Raw genomic sequence first — 22,343 nt, forward strand, 5'->3', positions numbered from 1 at the left:
GCATAATCCCTGCTCCTTGAGTGTGGATGGATCCTATGACTTGTGTCTAACAAATGTCATATGGCATAGTTGGTAGGATGTTACCTGTGTAATTATTTTCTCCTATATGGCAAAGATGAGAAGTTGCCACTCTTGTGGTTACGTTGCATTATTTAAGACTGTCTTGCTTACAGGCTCTCTCTTTCCATTGCTGGCTTTTACTAAGGAAGCTGCCATGAATTCTATGGCACAAGGAAATGATTCTGACAACCTGAAGGAGCTTAGTAGTGTATCTTTCCCCAGGCAAGCCTGCAGGGGAGAACTCAGTGCTGGGTGATGCCTTGATTGCAGCCTCGTGAGTCCCTGAGCAGACCTAGCTAAGATATGCCCAGACATCTAACCCACAGAAACTTTGAGGTAATAAATGTATTTTAAACCTCTAAGTATGTAGTAATTTGTTAAACATCAGAAAGCTAATACAAGTGTAAAGCCTCAATTAAGTAGGCCATGCCTTTTAAAAACCTCAAAGAGGTAGGTATCAAGACATCGCCCCAGATTTTTAAACAATCTGCCTTGAAAACAATCATTTCATATCAAGTAGGTAGGTAAAGAGACAGAGACTGAGAGAGAGATGGGGAGGGGGAGAGAAAGGGAGAGAAGAGAGCTCTGACACTGAAAAATAGCATTCTTTATTTCAGAAAAGTATCGATTTTTTTATTGCCCATATTTCTGTAAGGAAATGGCTATAAAGTCCAATAATCTTGAGATCTGAAGGGTTCAATATAGTTCTTATGTAGTATTTACTATGCTTAGATTACATACATCCATAAATACTTAGACTATATGATCAGTACACACAAAACTACACCCAAGTTTGATTTCTTCAGTTCCAACTAGGATTTTTAATACTGTTTGTACATGCAACGAAGATATAAAAGTACAGCAAAGTAGAAAGTGATGAATAAAAGATCATTTCAAAAAATAGAGTACCAACCTGTTTGACATGGTAGGTGGTGTTCCTTTAGCCACAGGACAAAGTAATTCTCAATACGCTTGATTTGAATTTGGTTTATCAATGCCATACTACAAAAATGCATTTGCATAACCAATTGTCAAATTAATGAAATCCACCAATATCACATATTTGACAATCTGGGGGTAAGCAAAAAACAAAACACTTCACTTTTCAATTCTTTTCCCAGTAAGTTACATCAAAGTGAGTCATTGTGCCCCAGAAGATTAGAGAAATGAAATCTTCTAAAGCCCCATTGAGGTCAGATAGTCTGAAAAGCTGTGCTGTGAGAAATTTGCCCACATTTCCACTAAACAATAGTTTTCTTACAACTTGTGAACACACAAAACATCACATACCCTTCCTTCCTGTACTTTGGTTAAAAACTGCTTTTCTTTTTTTTCCAGAACATCTCAAACTCTTGCCTCTATTTCTTCTTACCTCAGACTACAGTGAAACTTGCTCTGTCCCTTTCCTGCACCATTTTGGGGGTGATATTTACTGTAAGGAGGAAGAATTACACTATATTTAAGGCTTCAAGCCATGAGAAAGGCAAATGACCTATAATCTGCTTTCCCAGATGACTTGTGGAAGTTCTCGAAACACTGATCATGTTGTAGAAGAATTTAAAGTCAACTTTCCTCAAATAAATGGGGGAATTTCTTTCCCCTGATTTGGCAAAATGGGAATAACAAGATATATTGCATTCATGGAAGCAGATCTTTGACATGATAATTCTAGTCTATGATGGGAAATAAGTAGTGTCGGTCCAATCACAACTTGGACTTGCGAGCCTTTGTTGTAATGTTAACCATGCAGTTATTAATGTGACTATATTTGAAAACTTGCTTGTGGAAGCCAAGAGAAAGACTCATTCTAAATGTCTGTTTGTTCTCTTATTAACCAAAGACAATTTTTATCCATGTGGTATCTACAGTTGTGTGTTTTAAGTATTCCATGAGGGGTGGGGGTTGGGGGGTAGGGGGAGGTCCTGTGGGGATGACCTCACAACCGGCAAAAGAATAAACAATATCTAGAGCGATTGAGACTAGGCCAGAGCCAGAAAGAATTGGCTTCCAATTTCATCCTGCTATTGGCCATGGGAATTTCTCCGAATTCCTGCTCCTTATCTCTAAGGCCAACACCTCTCTAACGCAGTTCTTTCTGGATCACATGGAAAGCATCTTTAACCTGCTGGGTATTTGGTAAATGGTAGACAGCATTGTTATTGTTCTGAGAAACACTGCACACTGCTTTTCATATGAATGATTCCCAAGCAGAGCCCCCTGGATAATCTGGGATTCAAAAAATTAATAGAAAGCAGGTTCCAGTTAGAAATCTTTTTATATTTTATTTTAATATTCATTTCTTACCTTACAAGCTTCCTTACTCTCCCCTTTTTTTCTTAAAATGACTCATTTTTTACTCAATTTATTTAAGTGTGGTTACACTCAAAGTCACCTATCAAATGTCTCTATTTCTCCCAAACACACACACACGCAGCTTTAAATCAATAAGGACTATTTATTACATTGTCGCATTATCTACTCTAGAATATAGGCCATGAGCAGCTGTATCACCAGAACAGAGAAATCATGGACTTGAGTGGGTACTGAATAAAAATGTGATAGAAAGGCCAGAAGTAATGTGATACCAACATAACCAATAGGCAAATGAGTGCCGAGGCAATAATTGCTTGGAATACATAATTTAAAGTGAGGAGTAATGTGAAAAAAATCTACAGGAAGAAAATCCTTTTCCTGGCTCTAATTTTTCAAATTTCAGACATTTGCACCAAAAACAATTCCAAAGCCGTATGCAGGATCTTGAGAATTCTAGACTTGCCATCATTGTTTAGGCAGAACAAAAATGGAATCGAGTAAGAATGACATTCTCAGCCATTTTGCTTAGGCTGTCTGTGAAAAAGCCCTAATCATAATCTTGCTCAACACCCACCTTAGACAACATGTTCCCATGGATCCCAAACCCTCATATTGAATCTTATACTTCCGGCTGTATTGTTGCTGCGGATGTGAAACGAAGCTGATGATCCTGTTTGTTTACAATCCTTCCCAGATGTAAACAGAAACATTCAGAATGACTTATTACTAAGCCTCTCCGGAGGCTGCTGATCTTAAGCAAAGTTTTATGACCTATCAATGAACCTAGGGAAGGTATCCCGAACAATTATATTCCATCACTCTTTTCCTTACACTTGACTCTGAAAAGTTCTCAATTTTTCACATAATCTAGAAAATAAATATTACCCTTGCCTTCCCAGGTAGCATTAGAATGAGCAGGAATGTGCATTGGTTATATTATCCAACTTATTACTTAATTCCTCTACTTTCTGTTTATAACCTGAGCTTTTCTGGTTAAAAAAATGATTTAAGAAGCAAAACTTATGATACAAAAATTTAAATAAAGGTCACTACCGTCATGGGATGGGGTTTCAGTTTTGCAATCCGTCTGCAATTACCCACCAGGCTGGGTGGAGTTAATCTAAACAAGTCTAGAGATATTTATGAAATAAGCGAATACAAAAGGTCAGGACAACCCGTCAAAAGCGACTCTCTTCCTCTTCCACCGCACGGTGAAGGCCAGGGATGAATTTTAAGAGTTGTTTCCGAACACTTCCCCTTCTGCTTTTCCGGGGCAGGGTCCCAAACATGTTTGAGAAGTTGCCCTCCCACAAGGGGGACATGGACCCACTGCTGGCAGTACTAACACTTCGGTTCCTCCTCGAAGAAGAAGACCTCTTCAGGAAATCGTCCCCATCCTTGGGGACAAAGCACTCATCATCTGTGCTCGTCTGTCGGCTGAAGCCTCCCCTGCTTGAGTCCTCAGACACACACGTCTGGTAGCCGTCCTCGCTGTCCATCGTCATGGAGCTCAGACAGCTGCTCTCACTGGACAGTCGATTCCGGTCCAGGAGGGCTGCGCCCGGCCCGGGCAGGGTTCCAAACAAAACCGACTCGTCTACGTCCATGTTTTCCAAACTTGGGCAGTTATCTGTGTCACCTAGAATGCAGAAAACAAAGTCTACTGTGAACGGATATGAGCATCACACCCTACAAGCAAATACACCAAAATTTCTCTTCAAAGGGTACAAGAAAGAAAGAGTAAAGGTGAATAATGTTTTTCACTGAGCTTCGCCAGTATGAGTAAGTGAATATGAGGCCATTTGATAAACCTTGAAGTGGTGTTTCCCAAACTATTGTTCACGGACTAGCTTCCATGTAAGTGTTCCATGGTCACGGAAACAGTCACGCTAAATTAAATACATGTAAATCGATTCTTCACATAAGAAGAGTCGAGTCATCTGAGAGTAAGCTGGTGTGACCTGTCAATCTCCAAAAGTATCACTGTTTAAACTGCAGTGGCCTTGCAACCTTTTATTAAAGTTCTCACAGAAATGGCATTCTAAAGAATATACTTTGGGAAAAAAATAAAGAATAAACTTGAGAAAATGCCATCTTACAGGCTTCCTCCATTAAGTTCCTCTGATTTTCAATTACTGTATTTTTTATCAGTTACTGTACCTTTTATATAATTATAAAATTATTATAACATCACTCTAATTGTATGGGAAACAGTTATATAACCTGCACCTGTAGGCTGATTACAGAGAATTCAAAGGTGTTTAAAACAGAAAGGATATCTTCTAGCCTCAATATTTCACGTTTCTTCCTAGAATACTTTAATACTTAAATGTTCTGGAACAGTACCGTACCCGGAAAACATCCCTGTCCTCAAATAAGTAACGATTTATTTGTAGAAGTTGAATTTTATCTGCTTAGCTGAATTTTTTAATCAACATTTCATAACCTGTATCAGGGCTCTCCAAACTCAAATTTTAATCACACACCAACATCCTGTCCCTACCCCACTTGCTTGTGTATTATCTGAACTGGCTGGTATGCTACTAAAAGGAAAGGGATTATTTGTTATACCAGACTGAGAACAACATGGTTAGAAGGTGACTTCGCTTCAGAAGAAGTAATAGAACATTGCACACTCAGAAATGGTTTGATTTTGGGGCGCCTGGGTGGCACAGTCGTTAAGCGTCTGCCTTCGGCTCAGGGCATGATCCCAGCTTTCTGGGATTGAGCCCCACATCAGGCTCCTCCGCTAGGAGCCTGCTTCTTCCTCTCCCACTTCCCCTGCTTGTGTTCCCTCTCTCGCTGGCTATCTCTGTCAAATAAATAAATAAAATCTTTAATAAAAAAAAAAGAAATGGTTTGATTTTGTGCTGATTATTTCTCTACTGTTTCTCTCCTTTGTCCTTGATTAGCAATACAAAAAGAGACTTTGATTTCCCACTTAATCTGCAAGGTTGAATAGGGCCAGCTCTGCACTGACTAGTCAGAATGCTTTCCTTTTTACTAATAAAACCTACTTTACTTCATCTGGCAACGAGTTGATGAATTTCTTTTGATTAGAAAGCAACTGAGAATCTCATGCCCTGTATATTTATTCTAGGTCTAGAAAAAGTAAACTACAGAACTCCTTCAATCTCTCAAAAAAATGTGTACAACAATGGCTTTAATGTGGAGTCATTCCCCTTAATCCTGAACTAAAGACCTTGTCTATACAAGCTATTCTTATAGAACCCCAGGACTGCCTATACATATTAGGTTAAACCCCACCTCCACTCCAGAATGTTCCAGAAGTGGAGGCAAAGGTTTCCCAAACACCCTCAAGTCTACAGAAATCCAGGAGTGGCTGGATTTTATACCTCTGTCCTGCTAGGAAATTTCAGACCCCCCAAAAATCTAAGAATTTTTTTAGCATATTAATTTAAAAGCATACAAAAGAGAAGTAACTTATACAGAAGTTTCATTTTAAAAAACAGAATTTCAACACAAACCTCTAAGCCATATATTAGTGTTTAATTATGAATTAAATGTATCTTTTTCTCCTGTAAATAAATTATTACTTGAAACAAACATTCTAAGTTATAAATAGAGACTTTAGTTCAGTGTTCTCTTAAGCAGCTATAACCTACAATTCACACCCACATAGCTAGTGGTTTCAGAGAATTATTTGTATAAACAAGTTCATTCTCAGGTTACACCAGTCACATAGCAAATGTCAGATCAACAAATTTTTATTTTATTTTTTTAAGCAGGCTCCATACCCAGCATGGAGCCTGACGCAGGGCTCGAGCTCATGACCCTGAGATCAAGACCTGAACCTAAATCAAGAGCCAGACACTCAACAAACTGATCAACCCAGGCATCCCCAAATCAACAAATTTTAAAATCAACCGTTCCCTTCAGAATTCACACAATAGCAAGAGCCATGCCTTTACTGTTACAATGATCATTGGTATTTCTATCTTGGGTTTGCAGACTATGAAAAGGCATTTCTCTGCCACCACATAACTTGTGTGATATGAACAAACGATAGGAGCTCTACCCAAGAAGCATGCTACCGTTCCAGCCTCAATAATTCCAGAGAACTACACAATCCCTGAGCCACAAACATTCTCAGAAATTTAATTCATCTATTGCAGTAGTAGGAAAATCAGGCTATCATTCCCACTGCTCTTCTAAAATCTCCAGGTGCCTCTTGCAAGTGCGTGTACACATGCGAGTGCATGCGTGTTTTAGTGTGCATATGTGTTATACATATGGAGGAGGGGATGTGACTTGACCTACTCACACTCCGAAAACATAAGTCACTCCAAAGGTCATGCCAAAACACACAGACTAGTACTCTTGATCCATGCTAGACAATTTTTTCTTATAATGATGATAATCTTACAACAATTTAGAAGCAGAAACACCAAAAAGATGAATGTTAGTGTGGTTTCTGAACAGGAAATCACATTTACCATGAAGCAGACGCTGTTCCTGTAACTGCAGAGATCTGAACTCCACCCATTTTTTCTTTAAGGTTTGCTGATTAAAAAAAAAAAAAAGTGTTAATAATTGGGAATTCCCAGTGAAGACAGCAATTTACTTCTAGGTGATGAGCTTTGTCATTAATTTTTTTCCTTTATTTCTAGCACTGAACAACCTCTCCCAGTCATTGGAAAGATTATTTTCTACACAAAAGGGAGATCCTGGGAATACTACTTTCTCAAGAAATAACCTAGTAGCACCAGGAAGTTGAAACAATGACATTGCTTCAGTAGAAACAGCAGACAATGGAAACCATGACATTTACTTATTTGTGTATTTTTTAAAATATTAGAGAACCAGATTGTTTGGGTTTGTGTCCATTTGCTAGTTGTTGAGGCAAGGATTTACACTCTAGGCTGCCTCCCCTCCCCCGCCACGTGTAGGATGAAGGTAACAGTAGAATGGAAACCCTGGCATTGTCCTGAGAATTAGGAGTGAGTAGATGTAAAATGTTCAGAACAGTGACTAGAGCTTAGCAAAGATTCAGAAAATACCACCTTCTATAAGCCTGGGACACTAAAGCTGTGTTTATTGCTGCACACCTATGTATTTTTCACAGCAAAAAGGGGAAGCCAGCCTGTCTGAAAGGCTTCCTTGCAGGGCTAAACTTAGAACACTGCTAAGCAGTGACTTCTTAACTGCTTCCTTCCTCCGCTGCCCAGCACATGCGAAGAGTGGCCCAGGGTGGCAATGAAGGGGCTGCTGTCACAGTCAAGACTGCTCATGAGGCCTGGCCCAGCCCATCAAAGGGACTGAGGTGATGAGAAACAAAGCAACTGGTCAGAGGCCATCTGTCAAGGACAGCTGGTGGCTCTTTCTTCCTCCCACCTTTTGGCCCTTACCCTGTCCCTTTCCCTGCCTACTCAGATCCCCACAGCAAGCCCAGCAAGCTCAGTTTTGCCTATGGACACTTAATCCCACAGAAAGGCAGTTTATTAGAAACATGCGCTGCTTTGTAAGAAGCAGTCTGGGAAAGGCAGATGCAGGCTAAAAAGGAAAAGGGGAAAAAATACATTTGGAAGAGAAAAGCCTAAAAAAAAGAAAATCATAAAATTGTAAGAATATCATCAAATGCTTAAGGGAAGAAAGGCTGCTTCCTCAGTTTGGAGGCTGAACAATCACTGGGAGGGATTTTCCAAGCCTTGATCACAGTAACATTTAGCATCAATCTGTATGGTTACCTATATAAGATGCAAGCACTAAATCAAAGCCATAACACGCGTGGCTCAGTTAATTTCTTGTTCTTTCTGCCCTATAGGGTACTCAGCATGGCTACGAGACTGCTGGGCTATCTGAGTCACAGCTCCCTTTATCTGTGCCAACTGTGGTCTTATGAAGGTCAGAGTTAAGGACCTACAGAGAACAGAACGAGCAAGGACCCCTTCCTTCTCTCTTAAAGGGATCTATCTCCTGCAAGAGAATAGAGTCCAGGAGAGGAGCCTAAGGATAGGTTGACAGTCAAAACTAAATACAGAGAGAAGAGGAAATCGTGTTTCTGCACACACTATTCAGAAATACAAAGTCAGGCTTTGCCAGATAGCTAATTTTTGTGAAAATAAAGGTTTTAAAATATCTAATCTGTTGACTTGGCCCAGTCATCTAAGTACGTCATCACTTAAACCAAGAAAACACCAGGGTAAAGAGCAGATGTGCCAAAGTGACTAAGAGTTTTTAGTCTCTATCTCAGCTTCCCCATTTTCCTCACAATCTGTTTCTGCTTGTTATTAACACTACAGTTGTATATTTGGACAAATAAGACCTCTCAGTATTAGAAGAAAATTAGAGCATTTGGGAGATCTAACCATACCGTGTCCTATCACCTCATTGTACCTAGCTCAGATCCTGGTATACAGCAGCTGTTCAGTCAATATTGGTTGAATGAATATATCAAAGAATGGCTTCCTAAAATAAAACTCAACTATCACAGATGGATATTTTGAGTTGGATATATTTCCAATGTTTTCAATATACATGAGACATATAGCTACACATTTCCATCTTTACTACTTTTACAGTGCTTTCATGGATAACATGCTGTTTAATTTTCCTAACAGTCCTACAAAGTTCCAGATTAGAAGATAAAGGTGCAATGTAGCAAAATATTTCCCAAGGGCTACAAACCCAGTAAAAAGCAGAACTAGATTGAAAAGTAGCTTCTACAGCTAGCACAGTGGATGTGCTGTTTTCATGTTAAACATCTGAATTATAAGTCATAAGAAAGGGAATCCCTGAAAACATGGCTCAGACGGGACCACTGTTTCTAAAGAAGAGCTTGTGGTTTAATGGAGTCCTTGAAAGATGAATATATACTTACATAGGACACACAAACCAAATGTCATTGTGTGAAGGGGAAGCCAACTTGACCCTGGCTATAGGTCAGATCCAGACATTTCTGGCTCAAGAGGTGAACTGGAAATCACATAATTTCAAGATGAGAAAAGGAAAATAAATGCAAAAAGATAAGTATGAATGAACCCAAAGATCTGCCAGACCTGGAGAAGCAGAAACAGGTAGCTAGGAATTTGGATCCTGTGGCAATATATAGTTTAAATGAGCTTATATATCTAAGGCAGAGGACAGAGACACGTCTCCAGCGTGAACCTTGGCTAAGCTCTACTACCATGAAAAGTAGGGTGAGAAAAGCTGCTGATGGTGGCTATGGCTTATGTAGAGCTCATGCCTAGAGAGGCAGGAGTACATAAATGCAGGCAATGACCTGAGTCAAACAGCACACAAATTCCCTAGGAAGTCAGGCTAGCTGCCAGACCTAGCTCTGGATTGGGAGCCTTGAAAATTTAGGGTGGAGGCAACCCAAGTACAATACTGAGTGGGAAGGGAAAGACCACTCATGGAAAGTGAGCAATATAAAATCCAAAAGGTATGAAAGACAACAAAATTGACAGTCAGTACATAGATTCTCTCCAAAAAAAAAAAAAAGAGAGAGAGAGAGAAAAGAAACAGAACAGTGTCCAAAGAAGTCTTCGAAACAAAAATATTTATAATCCTTGGAGGAAGAAATGAAATCAATGTCAATCAGAACGAGAAATCTGAAACAAAGAAATAAAACAACAGATAGACATGAAAAAGAATGATCTGAAAATAAAAAATTAACTCTTAAAACTCAATGGAAACAACTCATTCTATACAGAATAAAGACATTACTAAAGAACTCAACAAGAAAATAACAAAAAAGCTAAAGTGATACAAAATATGAAAGAGAGATAAAGTGATACAAAATATGAAAAAGGAGGCAAAGAAAATAAGTCAAAAGACTCTAAAAATATGTCTAACAGGAATTCCAGATGATAATTCAAGGAATGGTGGAGAAGGTATATTCAAGGGAGATGAAGCTGATAGTTTCCCAAAACTGAAGAAATTCACAAGTCTTTAGATTGAAAAGGTACTGCAATTTCTAAGCAGTATAAATTTAGAAGTGAATCTAGACCTGATCACATTTCAGTGTATCTTTAGATCAGTAAGACAAAAGAACATCTTAAAAGTAACCAGAAACAGACAAAAGATTGCTACAAATTGAAGTACTGGTTTTTGAGAAGACTTAAAAATAGAAAATCCTCTAGATAGAATTACCAAGAAAAAAAGAGAGAGAAGGCATAAAAAGTGGTACAAATAAAAATGGGGACATAATCTTTCTTGCAAAGAAAAGAAAAATATGAGAACAGAATTTTTATTATTATGCATACAATAAATTTAAATTTTTTAAATTTATTAACAAAAACATTAATTCAGTCAAACTGGCTCAAACAGAACAAAACAAACAGAACAGAAAGCCTGAGAAATTATAATTAATAAAGAAACTGAAACAGAGTTTAGAAGTATTCCCACCAAAAAAGACCCCTAAGCTCAGATGATTCAGGTAGTTACAAGAATGCTACCAGAGAAGGAAAAGGGGAAGAGTCTCCCCAGCTCATGCTGAGTCCGATAAACATGAAACCAAAACAAAAGAAAGATAGTTCGAGAAAAGAAAATCATAGGCCATTTTACTTATAAAATGAAGTTACCTTCAAAAATCCTAAAGAAAATTTCAGGTCCAAATCTATAATTATATAAAAATGATTATAAATTATGACCAGGTTGGATTATTCCAGAAATGCAAGGGTAGTTTTACATTAGAAAATCTTTAAATGTCATTCACCATATTGACAAATATTTTTAAAATAAATAAACGAGAATAACACATGCAGAAAAAGTGTTTGATAAAATTTAATACACAAGCACTATCAAAACTATCAGAAAATTTAGCATGGAAGGGAGTGTCCCAAATATGAAAAGTATATTCATAGAGAGAGCTCATTCCTGATGGGGAAAAGTGGAAATTCCCTTTAAAATCAAGAACAAAACAAGGATGCCTATTATTATAGTTTCTATTCATCACTGTATTGCAAGCCCTACCCAGTGTAGTGAAGAAAGAGAACTTTATGTCATCCTTAACAGTTATTATCTTCACAGAAAACCCAAAATCATCTACAGATAATTTGTTAGAAATTATATAGCCTAGAAATAGTTTGAATTATATAGTTGAAATAACAGCATAGAACTGGTTTTACAAATTTATACATCAACCTCAATCAAAACATTTATTGTTTTTATAAAGTAACTATAATATGAACAAAAATCATAAGTAGAAAGGAATACATCAAGTGAAAAACGTATAGGACCTATTTGCATAAAAGTCTAACATTTTATTGAAAGACATAAAAAACAATTAAAAATGGTTAAGATTATGAAAACTTTTCCTCCAAGATCAGGAAGAAGACAAGGATGTCCACTTTCACTACTTTTATTCAACATATTACTGGAAGTGCTAGCCACAGCTATCAGCCAAGAAAAAGAAATAAAAGGAATCCAAATTGGTTAAGGAAAAAGTAAAAATGTCAATGTTTGTAGATGACGTGTTACTATATATAGAAAACCCTAAAGATTTCACCAAAAAACTATTAGAATTAATAAATAGACTTAATAAATTTGCAGGATACAAAATTAAAATACAGAAATCTACTGCCTTTCTATACACCAATAACGAAGTAGCAGAAAGAGAAATTAAGAAAAAAATCACATTTATAATTGCATCAAAAATATATCTAGGAATAACTTTAACCAAGGGGGTGAAATACCTATACTCTGAGAAATAGAAGACACTGATGAAAGACACTGAAGACAGTGCAAACAAATGGAAAGATATACCATGTCTATGGTTTGGAAGGATTAAAGCACTAAAATGTCCATACTACCCAAAGCAATCTACAGGGTCAATGTAATCTCTATCAAAATCCAAATAGTATTTTTACAGAACGAGAACAAGTAATCCTAAAATTTCTATGAAACCGCGAAAGACCCCAAATGGCCAAAACAATCTTAAGAAAGAACTGAAGGTACCACATTCTCAGATTTCAAGATATACTACAAAGCCAAAGTAATCAAAACAGTATGGTACTGGCAAAAAAACAGATATATCGATCAATGAATAGGATAGAGATCCCAGAAACAAACCCATACTTATATGGATAATCAATCTATGACAAAGGAGTTAATGATACACAATGAGGGAAAAACAGCCTTTTCATTAATTGGGAATACTGGACAGCTACATGCAAAATTATGAAACTGGACCACTTTCTTACACCATACATGAAAATAAATTAAAAATGGTTTAAAGACCTAAATGTGAGACATGAAACCATAAAACTCCTAAAAGAAAACATAGGCAGCAATCTCTTGGACATTGGTCTTAAAAACATATTTTTGGATATTTCTACTCAGGCAAGGGAAACAAAAGCAAAAATAAAGTATGGGACTATAACAAAATTAAAAGCTTTTGCACATCACTGAAGCAAAAAGGAATCTATTGAATGGGAGAAGATATGTGCAAATAATATATCCAATAAAGTGTTAATATCCAAAATATATAAAGAACTTATACCACTCACCATCAAAAAACTCCACATAATCTCATTAAAAATGGGCAGAGGACCTAAATAGGCATTTTTCCAAAAAAGACATACAGATGGCTAACAGACACATGAAAAGACATTCAACATCGCTAATTATCAGGGAAATGTAAATCACAACCACAATGGGATATCACCTTATACCTGTCAGAATGGCTAATATCAAAAACACAAGAAATAGCAAGTGTCGGCAGGAAAGTGGAGAAAAAGAACCCTCATGCACTGTTGGTGGGAATGCAAACTGATGCAGCCACTCTGGAAAACAGTATGGAGTTTCCTCAAAAATTAAAACTAGAAATACCATATGATGTAGTAATTCCACTACTATTTATCCAAAGAAAACAGAAAACCTAATTAAAAAAAATACATGAACTCCTAAGTTTATTGTAGCATTTTAAAAAATAGCCAAGATATATAAGTAACCTACATGTCCATCAACAGAGGAAGGGATAAAGATGTGGTATACAAACACAATAGAATATTACTGAACCATAAAAAAGAAATAAAATCTTGCCATTTGTGACAACAGGAATGGGCCTAGAAGGTATTATGCTAAAGGAAATAAGTCAGAAAGAAAGACAAATACCATATGATTTCACTTATATGTGGAATTCAAAAAACAAAAAAACCCACAATCAAACAAACAAAAAAGCAGAAACAGATTCATAAATAGAGAGAACTGAAGGTTGCCGGAGGGGAAACGAGTAGGGGGAAGGGCAAAAAAAAAGATGGTGAGATCGTCTATCACTAAGAAAACCCAATACTATGGAGATGTTAAGTCTTTTCTTTTTTTCTCCCTCTTTTTTTTTTTTTTTTAAGATTTTATTTACTTATTTGACAGAGAGAGAGACAGCCAGCAAGAGAGGGAACACAAGCAGGGGGAGCGGGAGAGGAAGAAGCAGGCTCCCAGCAGAGGAGCTTGATGTGGGTCTCGATCCCAGGATCCTGGGATCACGCCCTGAGCCAAAGGCAGACGCTTAATGACTGAGCCACCTAGGCGCCCCGATGTTAAGTCTTTTCAAATTGAGCCATCTATATAAAATGTGATATCAATCAACATTCCAAAATTTATTCACAGAACTTGATAATCTGATTCTAAAATTTATATAGATGATCAGAAGAACCAAGAATAAACCAGGAAGGTTTGTTCAACCAGATACCAATATTTATTACAAAGGTATAATAACTGTGCTTGAGAGAAACAAGGGATCAGAATATGGGGCCTATAACAAAGTCCATACACATATGAAACTTGCTTAAAAACAGAGGCTTCACTGCAGGTCATTTGGGGGGGGGAAAGAAAGACTAAAAGAAATGGTACTGGGAGAACTGAGTATTCATACGGAAATTAAAGAAAATTAGAATCCTTCCTCATCTGACATATACAAATTAATTCTGGATGACTTCTGGACTTAAGTGTAAAAAGGAAAAACTTTAAAACTTTTGGAAGAAAATACAGAAAATGCAGATTACCTACAAAGGATAAACAGTAAGAGCTCTTTCATAAGCCAAAATATCCAAGGCCCAATACATTCAAAATGCTAAGGAGGCAAAACATCGACTGAATATAATTCAAACACCTAGTAAAACTCTCTTTCAACATTAACAGTGAAAGATTTGTTTGGACAAAGAAAGCCCTACTTACCCTCGATAAAGGAAGTACTACAGCAAAAAAGAAAGTAAACCCAGAGGGAAGGAACAGAAAACAGCACGCACGTCAATTCAACACATTAGCAAATGTGTTCACTACCAGCTACTCAGAACAACAACCCGTAGAGTTTCATTATTAAAATTGACAAAATTCTTCAAAGTAAAGGAATAATAAGAAAGATGGGGTCTCAAGATGAACATTTAAATATGTTAAGGTCCTCATGATGTTCTGGGAGTGGATGGGTATATGGAAAAATGTATACTTCATTTAAAAAAATTGGTAGGTATGAATATCAAAACTTCAAGAAAAAACACTGAAGGAGTAGAAATTGCTTAGAAACATGAATGTGCTTTTTGCAGGAGAAGGCATCATTCCATGAAATATAGATCTATTTGTTCAGTTATGTTTTAAATAATACCACCAGTTTATTTTGTACATTCCTTTCCTTTTTCTATGAAAAGGTGAAAAAGCCAGGTTTACTTAAAAAAAAAAAGATCCTCACTAATACTCTCTCTTTTATAAAAACAAATTAAGTTTTGACATTTTTAAAACCTAACTATAATATGAAGTACTGCTTATTCCATACGAAAATTTAATGATAAAATGTTAGAGACATTCCCTTTACAGTCAAGAGAATATTATCACTATTTACAAGAGTCCTAGCCAAAGTTGTAAGAGAAGAAAAATAAATTATACCATATCAGTGACCCATGAACAATAGAGGGAGTTGGGGCGCTGACCCTTGCAGAGTAAAAAAATCCACATATAACTTTGCCTCCCTAAAAACTTAACTACTAATATAGCCTACTGTTGACTGGAAGCCTTACCAATAACATCAACAGTTGGTTAACACAGATTTTGTATGTTATATTATATACTGTATTCCTACAATAAAGTAAGCTAGAGAAGAGAAAATGTTTTTAAGCAAATCATAAGGAAGAGAAAATACATTTGCAATATTGTACCTTATTTATAAAAAAAACAAACTTCATATAAGTGGATCCATACAGTTCAAACCTGTGTTGTTCAAGGATCAACTATAGTTGAACAACGAGGGGTAAAGGGGAAAAACTTTCAGTATCTGCAGATGTTATTATGCCTATATAAAAAAATCTAAGGGAATCTACAAACACTGGAATAAAGAGAGTTCAGCAGGACAACTGGATTTAAAAATTTTACACAAAAATCAATAGCAACAAATTAAAAGATCTTTTAAAATTAAAAAATCATGTTTATTATAGCAAGAAAACATAGAAGCCACCTAAGAATAAATACAATAAAAGCTTTATAAAAGTGTATAAAGAAATGATAAAAATGTTTTTGAAGTATACAAAAGATTGGAATTAAAAGGTCAAGATCCTATGTCTGAAGTAGGAAAGGTGAAATCCATAAAGAGGTCAGTTGATATTTATTCTATAAATGTCAATTCCTATCATAATCTGAACAGAGGACTTTTTCAAGGAATTTTACAAATTAATTCAAAAATATCACAACAAGTAAAATGACAAGAGTATAAAACCAGTGTAGACACAGGGAACAGGGCTCATTGATGAATTAGCTATGGAGTGGGGGGAGAGAATACAAGATAAAAGAAAAACACAGTAACTCTACCCTCATGGGCTCAATAAATAAGAAGTACATACTTTCTAAAGAAAATTCACAAACGCCAGCTATTGTTAAACACGGTCCAAGTGAGCACCCTGCCTGTAAGCCGCATGGTCTCTTCTCAGACCGACCACCTCACTGCCACGCAGGGGAGATCTCCTGGAAAAGAGGTCAGTGGGGTCTGCAGGAAAAGGGCTCAAATGCACACGGATGAGGGTCTGCACTTCATGGCCTGGCCAGTCTAGCTTCACCAGTCTAGCAAACTGAGATCTTCAAGACCCTCAAAAAGCCATCCCAGGGAATTTTCTCTGAACTCTCAGCATTGTGTACTATCTCCTGAAAACTTTCCATTTTTTTCCACTTCCAAGCTGCTTGTGTGTTTGCCAATGAAAGTAGATTCAAGGACAGCCACAGGAGCAGAGGGAGGTGATTTTTGTAGGAAGAATGAAGCAGAACAGAAGGACACAGAAGAGGACAATGGAAAAGCAAAGCTTCCGGGCCCTCCCGCACACAGGCGGTACTTCGAAAAATGAGGAAAAGACCAGCAACTCCTCCTTTGTTTTTTTTCCCCCCAAACAAAATGTAAATCAAGAGAGATCACAGGTGCCTTAGTGAAAAGTTCTTCAAGTGATGTGCCTTCCTGTTGCCTTCCTGAGCCTCATAGAAACACAGAAGGAGGAAGGAAGAAAGTGATTTGCACTGGTTTGTGAATTTAATACTCCCGTAAAGGTAATTGTGTGGCTCTTGATAATTCATCAGTTTAGACTCATCACGACATTTCATCTTCAAGGGCTATTTCAATCTCTCAAATAGATTTTTATTCTACCACTCACACATTCAAGGATGAAAAATGTGCCTCACTGTATTAAATTAAATTACCTTTAAAACTTGCAGCTTTGCTTCAAGCTCTGCTCTTTTGAGAATCATTGTTCCGTTAAGAGTCTCTATCCTGTTTTAAGAAAAAAAGGGAGGAGAAGGGGAACAACATGAGTGATTCTTTCAAACAAGTACCATCCTTACGAAGTACTACACTTGGAGTACAGACTATACTTAAAAGAGCAACATAAATGTTATGGTTCCCATGGCACTTCAAGTATCTGGACCTAGGCCACATCTTCTGACAATATTCAGCGAAAGGAAATAGAAAAAAACAAAAACAAAAACAAAAATCCCCTCAAGAGGGTGCTTGAAAGAAAAGATATTGGTTAACTTGTAAACTGTAGCTCATTTTATAGATGCCACTATATTGCAATGAGTATCCTTCTCTATTGGAATTTATTCTTATGGGTTCTGGCTGAATCACCTATTTCATTCAGTGAATGCTTATTGGCCATTTACTACGTGTCAGACTTTAGACACCATGCTAAGTATGAGGGGTCCCTCAATGAAAACAACATGTAATAGGGATCTTCAAACAGTAGAATCAACATGCCATTTCTTGGAAAAAGGAAAAGTCCCTTCTTCCCCAGGATTCTAGGAAACTGTATGTCTGTCAATTGCCTTAATTTTGCAGCTAGAATAGCCAGACCCAGACCCACTATGAGATAATAATCTTCATGTGACTCTCACATCTCCGAACCTTGATGTTTATAAACTTCAATCCTAGAATTATCAACTTAATGGCGTTCTTGTCTCCCTATACCAAATGCCTTTCTAAAAATCAAAGGACTTGTTCTATCCTGATTGATTTGATTTGTTTTGTGGGCTCACGTTGATGCCTTTATTTTTACTACTAAGTCAGCTGTCTGCATAAGATAACAAATTTCATGCGTGAGTCACACACCTAGGCATTTTAAAAATACCGGTTCAAATTCCTTCTGATAAGCAAGCTGTAACTGTTATATTAACATGCAGAAAATGTTCAAGTCATAGTAAAACAATAGTGTTCAATATGAAGACCTATTTTTCTCTATTTCTGATAGCATCATTCCCAAGATAATGAGATGATAATGCAAGCCAGGATGTTGTCTGCTTTCTCATTAGGGTGATCTTGTCTCTGGGCATTAGCAAGGTTCCTATGAATCTGTTTCAATAGAACTCTTAAGGTCCATCTGACCTGCCTGAACAATAGATGTCTATGCGCAAAGCCGTAGGCATACGTTGGTTGGTCTCTTCAGTATTTAGACAGATGTCTCCATTTTCCTGATCTCTGATCTCCATCTGTATCCACCCATTACTCCTTAATTACATCCCTGCATTCTGCCCTCTTCAACCATTTGGAACGTAGCTTTCTGATTTTAACTGCCACCTCTTCCCCTTGGATTCTACATGGCTCCAACCTCATAGATTCAAGTCTCTCTGGAGTAAAGAGCACCCCCATACTCTACCCTGAGCTCCCAAGATCCGCAGAATTGGACTAAGTCCTCTACCATCAGGAGTCACCGTTTAAAACTACTCCTGCACACACCCAGAACATCTTTGAAGTTCTCAACTAGAATCACGGACGAGCATCCCACGGATTTTCTATTGGCAGCTTGCAGTGAGCAGCTGTGGGGTAGCCGAAGAGAATGGATCCTGGCATCCAGAGCAGGTGGTCAAATCCTCACCCAGTCACTTACTAGATCATTGATCTTCACTTCACCCAATTTAAGCTTCAGTCACTTCATCTATAAATAGAAATAAAACTAATCTCACAGGAGGCTGTGAAGAATGAAGGAGGTAATGTAAGACCCACCTTAGTCAGAATAAATCCTGAACTACTTTGCCTGACGAGGCCTGTGCTCTGCCCCCTGGCAAACTCCCTGCCTTCACTTCTTACTCTCCCTAGTCTACCACCCCCCCACCACACTGGTTGTTTCTCTAGCTCTTGGATATGCCAAGCCCATTTTGAGATCTCAGAGACCTGTCTCTTTGCTGAAAGGCTTTCACCAGGGGTTCATATGACCATCTCTTCTCTTTATTTAGGTGTCACCTCAGATTTCCCCTCCTCAGAGAAGATCCCTTTCAAAACCCAAGCTACAGTCACAGCCCTCTAACTCAATATTCCATTCCATTCCTTATTTTACTTTCTTAACAGCAGTTATCAATAATCGAAATATCAAAGTTACTTCTTTTGGAGGCTTTCCTTATCCATCTCCTTCCACAATCAATAAAGCACTACAAAAGTCTTTGCCTATGTCTCTCCTAAGCCTATCGCAAAGCTGGGAACATAGTATTTGCTCAATAAATATCATTTAAATGACTAAGCAAATTCCGTCTTTCAACTATTCACTGAAGTCTCGGGTTCTAAGAACGGTATGGTGGCAAGGTCAATCAAATCTCTAGCTGAGGAGGCCACTCTGCCATCAGGAGGTCTGGAATATTAGCAGGTGTGAAAGTGTGTGCTGCAGGACAAAGAGGGTTGAGCAGACTTTTTCTTCCTTCCAAACGGGACACTAGAAAAGGAAAACAATGGGCTTGCAGTATAAGAGTAAAAACTTCAGCCCTTCTGACCTTTCATTTGTTCTAGCTCCAAGATTATATCAACCATGGAAATTGGACCCGTTCCTCTCTGACCAAAGAGAGTGTGTGCCAGTTTCATTGAATTTGACATAAAAAAATAAATTTTCTAAATGCTATCCTTCCCACACAGACATTTGGGCTACTGATGTCCTCTGATTTCAGATGTTGACAGTACATTCAAATTCGAGGAAACCTTGAGAAACAAAAGGAAATGATAAAGCGTGTCTGTACCCAATCCCAAAGCTATGGTGCACTGCCTCCCTTCTTGTGATCCTGAACAAAAAGCCTATTCATTCACTCAACAGGCATTATGAGAGAGCGTAACATTTTTGGAGCCTCTACGGGAAGCAGATGGATAGTTACGTTAGCAGGTTTCCTGAAGATCTGATCAGGTCAACAACTTGTTTGTGGGTAAAGCCTTCTGTGTTCACGCCATTGATATTTGCAAGGACATCACCTGGGAGATGTCAAGAAAAGTGAGTTGTTACAGTAGTTGCTTAAATAACCCCTCCTGACATGCAACTAAAACAAAATAAGCAAGCCCCAAACCTTAGCAACATAAGGGAGCTAAGAAAATACACAGCAGCAATTGTATCCCAACCTTTGACACCATAAAGTTTTCTTTTCTTGCTATTTAAACAATTCCTAATAGGAGCAAAGTTACAAATTACCAGTTTGTAGGCCAGCATAGTGTGCTGGGCTGTCCTCCTGGATTTTGCAAATCAGAGTGCACATCTCTGAGGAGCACTGCAGCCTGTAAGTCTGTAAAAATTAAAGTGATACATAATTACTATTCAAAAACTCAAAATCTATGTGTCAAAAAATAAAAGCGTGTCGATTACCTCAAGCAGTATAGTAGGTAAGTACAAAGAACAATTTGGAAAGGCTTTCTTGAATATGAACTGAATCAAAGATACCAATCTGGAAATTCTCTGATGCAATATGTAGCCAGCCCCAACCATCAAAAAAAAAATGGGATTGGGGAGAGGTGCGCTTGCATGGCTCAGTCGGTTGAGCATCTGCCTTCGGCTCAGGTCCTGATCCCGGAGTCCTAGGATCCAGCCTCTTGGAATCCCTGCTCAGTGGGGAGTCTGCTTCTCTCTCTGCTTCCTGCTGCCCGCCCCCAGCCCCCCAGCCTCCCAGCCCCACCCGTGCTCTCTTTCTGTCTCAAATAAGTAAATAAAATCTTTTTTTTTTTTTTAATCCCAGCTTGAGACAGAAGGTAAGATAAGACTGGTTCAAGATTTTGTACGTTCAAGCCTAAGGAACCACCTGATGCTCTCATTATTACATATCTATCAAGAAAAATCAGGTTTCTTGTTTCCCACGGAGATAATACAATAGTAGCCAAAAGCAAAGAGAAAAATCTCTGTGCAGTTCTCCAAGCTAAAGCACTCATTACAGCGGCATATGGAACAGTACACATCCAGGAAGGGAGATATGCCAACAATAATTATTTTAAATCAGAGCTCTGCAAATAATGACAATCTGCCCTGCATTTTTTCAAAAGTACTGTAATTGACGCGATTACTTTCTTGTTTAAGTGCTCTCTGCTAAGCCTGCCCTGAATACTCACCGGTTCATTAGTCACCCAACCAAATCAGAAAAAGTTATGCTTCATCTCTTGCCTCAGTTTGGCAAAAGCAGCTTGGTTTTGTTTTTGTTTTTATTTTTGTGTCAAATTGTACCAAGAATACTGCGTAAATATTGCTAGATAGAGTAGCCCCATGACCTATAACAAACATATTTGTCTTTTTCACACATTTAAGTTATGAAGCCTGGTTCCATTTAGAATCAAAATCAGCACCTGAGTTAAGTAATCTGATTCGTAAAATTAAACCACATTACAGCACTGCTTCCTTGTGGAGAAATTAGTGTCTGATGTTCATTCCTTCTTATTTTACAGGAATACAGGCTCCAGAACCAGAAGTCAATCACATGCAAGCAACTCATAGAAACTTGATTTTGTTAACATCTAAGGAATTTCTATGCTTTCTGCAAGGCATTTTGAATCTCCATATCGTAAAGGTAGAAGGGACCTTTTAAAGATAATTTAATATACTTTCCATCTTTGGCAGAGACCTCCTGTACAGCTTTTCTGCCAGGAAGTCTTCTTGCTAGAGCCTGGACCCTTCCAGGAATGGGAAGGTGATCCAGTTCATGTGCTCCATGAACCAAAGCTCTAACAGTCACTCCTTTGGGAAACCACTGTTAACAATTCTTACTAGCAGGAAACATCTACCCTCCAGGTCCAGTGACCAAAGTGAGTTCAGGGAGGGGGGAAACATGTTGATTTGCACAGCCAGCCTCTATGTTCACAAGCAGTATAAAATGTGTGGGTTGGGGATAGAGAGGAAAAGGCAGAGGTCCCAAAATTATGGATAGAAATAGTCAAATATTTTCCTCTCTCTCCCCCAGTCTTCTGGGTCCCATTTTTAGAAGCCAGTGATAGAACAATCCCCTGCATTTCTTAGAGCTACGAAAGTCCCACTGCCCTCTTGCAGGCCCAGTGACCTTCACGCTGATGCCTGCTATTGGCTGATCTGCTGGTACCGGGCACGTTACTAAGTACTTTGTAAGATGTGTTATTTCTTTTCTTTTTTTTTTTTTTTTAAGATTTTATTTATTTATTCGACAGAGATAGAGACAGCCAGCTAGAGAGGGAACACAAGCAGGGGGATTGGGAGAGGAAGAAGCAGGCTCACAGCAGAGGAGCCTGATGTGGGGCTCGATCCCATAACGCCGGGATCACGCCCCGAGCCGAAGGCAGACACTCAACC

At 38.0% G+C, this 22,343-nt stretch overlaps 1 protein-coding gene across 1 annotated transcript in view; it reads right to left on the reverse strand.

Annotated features, from left to right (window-relative positions):
- Positions 1-646: 646 nt before the first annotated feature.
- The window catches only part of CYTIP (cytohesin 1 interacting protein), a 31,527-nt gene continuing 9,830 nt past the window's right edge, over positions 647-22,343 (reverse strand). Inside the window, exons 4-8 of the mRNA XM_002923803.4 lie at positions 20,235-20,325; positions 19,927-20,020; positions 17,002-17,071; positions 6,831-6,897; positions 647-4,012 (exon numbers count right to left, since the gene is read on the reverse strand). Of these exons, the coding sequence (XP_002923849.1) occupies positions 3,552-4,012; positions 6,831-6,897; positions 17,002-17,071; positions 19,927-20,020; positions 20,235-20,325 (783 nt within the window). The 3' untranslated portion in view covers positions 647-3,551. The remainder of the gene's footprint in view (positions 4,013-6,830; positions 6,898-17,001; positions 17,072-19,926; positions 20,021-20,234; positions 20,326-22,343) is intronic.

This window comes from Ailuropoda melanoleuca, chromosome 2 (genome assembly GCF_002007445.2).
Source record: "Ailuropoda melanoleuca isolate Jingjing chromosome 2, ASM200744v2, whole genome shotgun sequence".
Lineage (NCBI taxonomy): Eukaryota > Metazoa > Chordata > Mammalia > Carnivora > Ursidae > Ailuropoda > Ailuropoda melanoleuca.